This window comes from Manis pentadactyla, chromosome 7 (genome assembly GCF_030020395.1).
Source record: "Manis pentadactyla isolate mManPen7 chromosome 7, mManPen7.hap1, whole genome shotgun sequence".
Lineage (NCBI taxonomy): Eukaryota > Metazoa > Chordata > Mammalia > Pholidota > Manidae > Manis > Manis pentadactyla.
This window is the reverse complement of record NC_080025.1, coordinates 131209230-131218537: the sequence shown is the minus strand read 5'-3', so window position 1 is coordinate 131218537 and position 9308 is coordinate 131209230. Positions and strand designations below refer to the sequence as shown.

The 9308-nt window shown below is 42.4% G+C and overlaps 1 protein-coding gene across 1 annotated transcript in view; it reads right to left on the bottom strand.

Moving 5' to 3' along the window:
• Positions 1-621: 621 nt before the first annotated feature.
• EXOC4 (exocyst complex component 4) overlaps positions 622-9308 on the bottom strand; it is a 797616-nt gene continuing 788929 nt past the window's right edge. Inside the window, exon 18 of the mRNA XM_036905582.2 lies at positions 622-2114. Coding sequence (XP_036761477.2) covers positions 1877-2114 — 238 coding nt within the window. The 3' untranslated portion in view covers positions 622-1876. The remainder of the gene's footprint in view (positions 2115-9308) is intronic.

Below are 9308 nucleotides of genomic sequence, written 5' to 3'. Positions count from 1 at the left end.
AACCCATGTCCCTTTCTGCAGCCAGTAACACTGCCCTGAGCAGCCCCCGACCCACCCTGAGCTCCTACAGCATCGCTGTCACCACTCCGGGGTTATTCGCCTGGAGCCGACAGGAAGAAGAAAAGGTGCACAGCAATGCTGGGAGGCCGACCCTGGCAGGCAGCTGAGAGGAGGCCTCCAGACCGGAGGGCCAGCCCGAGACTCCCCTCACCCCTTCCTCCCACGCCTACTTCTTAAATATACTACTTCCTAGGATGTTGTTCAGGGGCACCTTGCTCTTCCAGGCCGTCCCTGACACAGACCAGCTTCTTCCCATCAGGCCTCTGAAGCTGCACCGATGTACGACTTCCTCCCAGAACCCCCGGGACGACCCTCTTCCGGCTGTCTGCTGACTTCCCTTCAAAGCCGCCCCACTGTGTGGCCTAATTTCTAACACAGCCCTGAGTGTGCATCTGTTAGGGTTCTGGTTAGAGTCTAGTTTCCATACTCTGACTTAAAGGTACATAATAAGGGTGTCCGCATTGTTGAGTATCGGCCCTCATGCCTAGCAGCGTCTGGCATATATCAGGACCTCAGGGAATGTTTGCTGAATAAAGAATACAAGAAAAACCATACACAATATTTAAGCTTCTCAAGACATATTTTAATTTTCTGTTTTTCTGACCAAGACCAAAATTGTACAAACAGTTGTAAGATTTTGGACCATCCTAGTGTGAGGCATGTCTGTGTGGTCAAGTCCTTCCTGCCTTCCTTTCCTTATGTTTCCAGGTGTGTCCCAGTCAGTACATTGCTTTCTTTGGTGACGTGTCAACCCTGGGTAGCAAGAGTACTTGGAGACCTGGGGACAGTGGGGAGGTCCACTGTGCCAGGAGCGGTGAGCGCCCACATCACCTGAGAGCATTTCAGAAATGGCCTCAGCTTGTGGGCACAAAGAGAAGACACGTCACGTCTGTCCCATCTTCCTTGCCCTCCGCTGAGCGGACCTGGGCTACTTCCTAGAGGTGAGAAAGACCTAGGGACTCATAAGGAGAGTAAGTGAGCATCTAAAAGTCATTCACACCCAGACAAAGTTTCAACTGACATTAAAAGTTTTCCAACCATCATTTTCTCCTGGGAAGTGGACAAATCAAGAAGAGGGTTGGATCACTTTTCAATCTTCCATTTTGGCTACTGGCTCTTTATTTTTGATACCATGAAATAAAAACAGAGGCAATAAACCAACCTATAATCCATGTACAAGCTACTGCATATGAAATTCTCCCAGGGGTTGGGATGGAAGGACTTTTCCCCCTAACCCTGAAGAGGTCCTGTTTTGGTTAGGGAAAGCTGTTGAAAACTACAGCCAGCTGAGAAGCCATTGATTTGATCTTGGCAATAGAGGCAGAAAGCAATCCATATACACTTATTTCATGGAACCGTAAACTGATAAGGTCAAGAGAGTAAAAACCTACTATTTGTGTAATAGAACCCTATTAAGTGGTTTTAGGAAGGGACTAAAACTTAGGTAGCAGTCTTGTTTTCAAAAGACCGTTGGGTATTAGTAATTCATGCATTCATTTGTTCAAAGTCCAATTTGACACAATGTTCCTCCCCATCCCACCCTAACCCCTTTGAAAATGACTGCAGTAAAGTGGACATTTAATCAAAACATCTGTACTGCAGATTCCATTTAGAATTTATATGAAAAACCAAAATTAAAGGGACAAAAAAAAAATCCTTACACCTTTTCTCCATGAAAGCATCAGTGCGGAGAAAACGAAGTCAGCTCAGAATATACCAAATAACAGATCAAGGAAAGAAGTATGACTAAGGAAACAAAAATGCCCACTTCCCCAGCTGCCCCACTCCCGGCCCCTCCCCGCAGCAGTGCACTGGGTTAAACCGTAGTTATTTTCTTATCCTTGGTGGCTTGCTTGATGGCCGCCTGCTCGCAAATGATCTCCTTGAGCCTCTGCAGCCTCATGTTCTGAGTGGTCTGGTCTCCCACCCCCGTCTGACTGCGGTGCAGCAAGGTCAGGGCGTGAATGTACTCCAGCTCCGTGTACTTCACGCCCTGGTCCACCACCAGGTTCAGGAGCTCATCGGCCGTGTTGTATAACATCTCATAATACTGCCTGCGAAAGCAAGACAGGACACCGCTCACCATCTCCACTGCCAGCAATTTATGTGGTTTGAGTGGTAATGAATGTGCTGTTTACAAATTACATGGTTTACTTATTCAATAGCCATTTATTGATCACTAGACATCGTTGTAGGCCCTATGAATATATCAGGGAACAAGACGAACACGGTCTGTCCTCTGGGAACTCACTGGAGCTCTCTTCATGAGAATGCATCTCCACGAGATCCAGGGAGACCTCACATCTTCCAGGGGCCCAGTTCACTCAAGACCTTCTCCTCATCTGCATTTACCTCAGGTGATCCAAAGACAGAGAAGTAGAGGCAGAACCCAAAAGGAGAGAAGTGATCGTTTGGCAGGCACTGCAAAGGCAGCTTTCGTCTCACCGCGCCTCTCATCCATCCACATGCATTGGAGGATCTGGAATCTATCCTTACAGTGGGACAGTAATGGCACGTACCTCTTGGGGCTATTGGGAGAACTAATTACTCCACATAAAGCACTTGGAAGGGTACTCAGCACAATTATACGTGCTTTGCAAACATTAACCATTATTATTAGAAATACATAATAATGTATTAATAGTATTATCAGTTTAGAATGATGAGCAAGACACAGCCTCTTTCCTCACATAGCCTGGTGACCGCAGGAAAGGCGATGAACAGTACAGAAATAATGATCGAGTTTCTGTTGACAAATTTCCATGGACTGTGTCATATGACACTCACTACACCCAGGGAGCAATTATTACTCCTTTTCCCAGAGAAGGAAACTGGAGCATAGAGAAGTTTGAGGACTTGCCCAATGTCAAAAAAATAGTGGGCAGCTGTGGCAAGATAAGAACCCAGGTTTTTGACTCCTAAGTCCAATACTCATTCTTCATTCTTCACAGACACAAGCATGTTCTGTATAAAGACATGAATGAGGTATAAATGCTGTGAATTTACAGCCGAGGAAAGAGAAACCACACCATGCTGACAGGAGGGTGACGGGTCAAGAAAGACTTCACACAGGGTAGGACAGTGTTTTCTAGGCAGGAGATCCTAGATTAAAAGAAAGGAAAAAAGCCTGAGCAACAGCAGGGAAACGTAGTCTGGCCAGCCAGGGGAGGGGAGCTGGATGGCAGAGAGCTGTGGGAAAAGGTATTTGGAGGCAGAAGGTAGAGTTTGGACTAGTTAAGTCAATAAAGAACCTTAGGCCTAGTCACTAAGGAACTTGAGGACTAACTGAGTCAATAAAGGACTTCCCTCCCCATCCCTCAAAAGTTCTGTTGAGAGCACAGGCATCACTCCAAGTTATGCTTCTGGAAAACCAATGTGACAACAGGTACACAGAATGATATGGGAGGGGACTGGTTATAATTGGGAACTTGAGGGCCATCTGGGTGCCTGGGTGGTGGAGAGGAGTTGTGCCTGTAAGAGAAATGTGCATTGGAGTGGATCAGTGCAGAGAAGAGATGGAGGCGGGAGTCAGGAGAGGACAAAGCTGCCACTTGCCTTCTTAAAACTAACATTATACCGTCTCTATTGGGCTCTGAGGCTATGACTTGCATGGCTAATATCAATCACCCAGTTGGTAAAGTTCAGCACAGGCTCTGAGCCAGCGATGCCATCCCCGCTAGGTAGCCAAGGACAGAGGAGCCCTCCCAGGTACAGGTCACTTGCTTCTCTCTTCCTGACAGGAACGGTAGCTGTGCCAGCCACTCAGGGGACAGAACATGGTGGCGGGGCCCAAAGCAACTCCAGGGGTGAAGGGACCTTGCAGGTGTATCACGATCACTTGCTCAGAAATCCTGGCACTACTGAATTCAGGCCCTTGGATTTGTTTCTTCAACAGCAACATGTTGAAAAAAAGAATATCCTATGGGAGAACTAAGTAATGAATATATTCAGGGAGCTTCATAACTTCAAGAATATCTTATAAATTGTCGCTACATATGTGGTAAAAGTGTTGGTGTCTTTTTACATGGCTAGTTCCTTTTTCTGGTTGGCTAAACCTTTTCTAATTGACACACTTTAAAAAAAATAGGGGAAGTAATACTCCATATACTCTTTTGTGAATATTTACTAAATAGTGACAGGAATGGAAAGTGCTCATCTTCCATTGGCAAATTTATGAATGACTCCTGGCAGCAAATCGTTCGACATCCTTGTGTAGAGGGTCCTCCTGGGGCCAATTCTTTTATCTTTTTTTATTGAAGTAGAGTTGATATATAATATTATATTGCTTTCAAATAGACAACATAATGATTTGACAGTAATCTACATTATTAAAAGCTCCCCCAATAGTGTAGTGACTATCTGTCAACATGGAATGATGTTACAGAACTACTGACTATATTCTTTATGCTGTACTTTCATGCCTGTGACTAATTTATGTATGATTGTGATTTTGTGCCTTGCCTCTTTATTCCCTTCACCGATTTCACCCACCCACCTCAGCCCCTTCCCCATAGTAACCACCAGTCCCATCTCAGTGTCTACGAGTCTATTTCTGTTTTGTTTGTTTTGGTTAGATTCCATGTACGTGAAATCGTATGGTGTCTTTCTCTGCCTGTCTTATTTCACTTAGCATAACACCCTCTAGGTCCATCCATGTTGTTGCAAATGGCAAGATCTCCTTTTCATGGCTGAATCATCTATATATCATTGTGGTACAATGGTATATATGTACCACATTATCCATTCATCTTCAGATAGACACTTTGGTTGTTACCATATCTTGGCTATTGAAAATAGGTGGCAGTAAACATAGGCACGTATCCTATTGAATCAGTGATTTTGTTTTCTTTGGAAAAATAAGCTGAGTTACTGGGTCATACAGTATTTCTATTTTTAGTTTTCTGAGGAACCTCCATATTACATTCCCACCAACAGTGTGCTTTTCTCCACATCCTTGCCAGCACTTGTTATTTCTCGTCTTTTGGATAACGGCCATTCTGACAGGTGTGAAGTGATACTTCACTGTAGTTTTGGTTTGCATTTCCCTGATGACTAGTGATGTGGAGCATCTTTTCATGTGCCTGTTGACCATCTGTATGTCTTCTTTGGAAAGAAGTCTATTCAGGTCCTCTGCCCTTTTTTAATTGAGTTATGATTTATTTTTTGGTGTTGAAGCAAAGAGTTCGTTAAATATTTTGGATATTAGCCCATTATCAGATATATCACTTGGGGTTAATTTTCCGTAGTGGTTTCAAATGAGTGTTCACCTTAAGCTCATGGAACCACATATTTAGGGAGTTACTAAACTGGTCAAGGGTAACCTTGAATGTAGACAGAGATATTTCTGAAAGAAGAGGCAAATGAACTCTATAATCTCCAGACATCTGGGAGGCCAGTATCAGCTACAGTTAGGAACTTTTTTGAAGTTTCCTGTTTAGTGTAAAACCCAAGTGTACTACTCCTACTTTATAATCTGTATTTAAGATTGTAATTTTGAATTGTTATAATTTAAATTTATTCTTTTTATGAGAAACTTGATGCTATAGGAAGGTGAATCATATTTATCTTCTGGTCTCGCATGTCCCTTGGCACATGATGGCTTCCCCTGATACTAGTCCCTGTTTTGAGAAATGAGGTCCTACCTTATCTAATTCTATTTCCCTTAGATGCACAGGTGGGAGAGAGATCTGTCCATTTAGGACCTACCTAAGAATACATTTTTAAAACTGCTCAAGAGAGCACATGGCTGAATCTAGATTTACCAAATAGAATGAGAGAGAACTCACGATTCTTTCAAAGCTGGGACTTGACAGCTGTGGTGCTAGGCGGTTCTCAGACTATTGAGTACCTGGGAAGTTCATGAAAAGTGCTGATTCTTGAGGTCCCATCTATTGTGATCCCCAGAGGTTTGAACCAGTCAAGACTCTGGGCCAGAGTCAGTTTGGTGTGGGAATAGTTACAGAACCACTGCCACCTCCTTGAGCCAGGGACCTAAAAGCATGAGGGAATGAGACAGAAGCAGTAGGTGGGTTGTGATGCTTTTCACTGAGATTTGGGTTTCTTTGTATTAGGATGTTGATATTTTCATCATTTATCTTCAGAAGTAACAATGAACCCATCAGACTGAATGAAACTGGATTTCTTTTGAAAAATCTGATGAATTGTTGCCAGGGATACTGGCTGGTTTACTGCAGAGACGCTGTTCCACGCTGGCAGCAAACAACACAGCGAGGATGCCTGGGTTTCTAGCCCTGGGTCCTCCAGGTGGTAAGTGATAAAGGGCACGCCACTTAAGGCCTAAATGCTTCAGTAGCCTCTATGCAATGAAGGCCTTTATAAATCCCAGAGTGACAGTTTAAAGTGGACTGAGAGGCTGAAAAAGCCCTCCCGAGCCTCTGATGAACAGTGCCTCAGTATTGCAAAGCTGAGTTATTAAACAAAATTGACAGGTAACTGATGGTGTATTTTCTATAGTTAGGGAAAAAAATTTCCCATAACCATGATGATATATTAGATTCTGAAGAAGTATAAATATTTAAAGACAGAATGAAATTCATTCATCTTCCAGAATAGCATCCAATAGCAAAGGCTATACTAAATCAGCACAGCCAGTTATACTTGGAGGTGGGGAAAGGGTGCTACAAGGTGCCCCAAGGAGAAAATCGGAAAATGCCCGGAACTGTAGAATTAGAATGAGCTTCCATGACAAACTCTGACACAGTGAAATGAAATCATGTAACCCAATTGGGCTAAATAATTTATCAGCACTTAGTGAGGCCCCAGGAAAATGAAAGCTTGATTTTTATCATCAAGCATTAAAATAGCAGCCATGGCTTCCAGGGCACCACTTCTTGTATTAGATAGTACTTAGCTCCCTAGAAGGGGTCAGTGGACACACATTTGCTCTAGACCTCTTCTGGCTCATGACCTGTAGAGAAAGTCTCTTCATAGCCCATACTATTCAAGACCAATTGCTCGACCAAATATCCTAGTCAGGAAGCCATAGTCCAACGTCACTCTTCAGGGTGGAACATTCTGTGAGTAGGTGGCTCTCGCCATGGTTTCTCGCCCCTTTTGCTGAGCAGCATCTTTGGGCAGCAGTTACCAAGTGTAATGAGTGGATGGGGTGGGGGTGGGGGTCACATGGACTGTCTCGTGCACATAGCCTGCAACATGTTTATACTCTGGTGCAAACAGATGATTTTCTCCTATCTTCATGTTTCCTTTATCAACAGATTGTCCTTTCCTGTGTTTTTTTTTTTCTTCTTACTTTATTTTAATGGTATTGCACTACAGCTCTTTCTCCCCATTGATTCCATCTGCAAACATTTACACCAGTAAGGATATGAAAGGGCCTTTAGTAAGCTAGGCAGATCTTCTTTTTTAAAGTTTTACAATAAAGTTTATCTTTCTCTAATTGGGAAATTAATACATATGTCATATACACTATATGAACTAAATAGAAAGATTACTCATATAATTCTATTATAAAGATATAGCACATACTGGCATTTCGTTCTAGCTTTTTTTTTTTTCTTTCCACATACAGTATTCTACCAGTTTCTTTCTTACAGTTGAAGTATTTAGCTTGACACACTATTGGACACGTTTTCCAATTTTAAAAAACCTTCTTCCCTCAGGATAGACTTCCAAAAGCAATTAGTCAGAAGGTAAGATGTTGTTGAGGACTTTGGCAATGCTGTCAAATTGCTTTCTTAAAACGTGCATCAATTTATCTTCCCTCCAACATATGACAGCACCTACCTCTTCGTATTCTTTTAATTTTCATGAGGTCGAACAATTTTTCACCCTCTTGTTGGTTTTTTAATGTACACAGGTATACATGTATGTATGAGCAAATTTTTCACACCCTTTGTGCCTCCGGAGTATTAGTGCTGCTTTCCTGCCCTCTCAGAGCCCTTTACAAGTTTTCACAGACAAGAAGTGAGGAGCATTCTAGCCTCTCATACACGGGTCTACCTCCCGCTCTGCCGTACTCAGAGTAAAAGTTATGGCTGTGCCTCTGAAAGCTACTGGAAACAGTTTCGGTTCTCTTCTTTGTAGACTGAGGGAAGAAAGCCCCCCCAAACCCAGCAATTCCCAACCCACTGTAATTTCCAGAGACAGACAGATATGTCTCATGTGGGGGTTAGGATCTGTCTTGATGGTAGTAAGAGTAATAATAATGTCTACCTTTTAGGTGCATTAATATATCCAGCCCTTGGAAGTGGGTACTGCGATCATCCACATTTTATGGAAGAGCAAACTGAGCTATAGAGTGAATATGAGTGGTTTGTGGAAGGTCTGCAGCCTGGACTCACTACTCCGAAGCCACCGTAACGCAGAAGTATTTGAAGCTGTAAAAACCAAAAGTACTAATTGCAAAGAATACTTCTACAGCTAATTTGTTATTAGTCACTCTTTATGAAAAAAGAATTAAATAAAATTTACACACTAACTCAAATCTCTGCCTTCCAGTGTACTGGAACAAACCAGTATTGTGGCAATTTAAAAATTCATTTGTACCTTTTGTAGTTACATTTGAATAACACTAGATTTGATCTGGGAATTTATTGCTCTAAACCAAATAATGAGGTTGTGTTGTAAATTCAGCATTCAGGAGTTACAGGGAAGATTTTTGGCTTTTATCATTGTATCATCTCTTTATTTCTCCCTTTTTGCCCCTCTAAGCTGGTAAGGGATAAGTTAACTTTTCTTTCCCAAAATTGGCTGCCCTTCAAATCTATTACTTCTTTGAGGAAGGGGAATACTTAAGTAATTTCTCTGTGAAGACTTTCTCATCGAGTCCTTCCTGAGATAATGATAGTATGATTGTCAACAAGAGAATTGGGTTCTGAAGCTGACCTCTTGAATGTAAGTTTTAAGGCAAGACAGTTTTACCTGAATATAACTTTATATTGACTGTCGTTCCCTAAAATTCCTTTTAGCCAATAGTTGTAGCATTTTGAGCACTTTAATAAAAAACCCACTAGTAGATGGGTCACTGATTGTCAGGTACAACATTCAACTCCTGTCTTCTCTGCTCCCTCCATAGCATATGCAGTAATAAGCAGGGAAATGGAAAAAGAGAAAAGAAAGGAGCTGAATAATCCATAAACTGGATAATCATCCCATAAATAATTGAGAGGTAGTTATAGTAGAAAGACTTAGAGAAGTAAATACTCAAGAGACCAACTAGCTCAGGTTCTCGTTAAGTCTCACATCCCCCCTAACTAGCTGTGTGACCT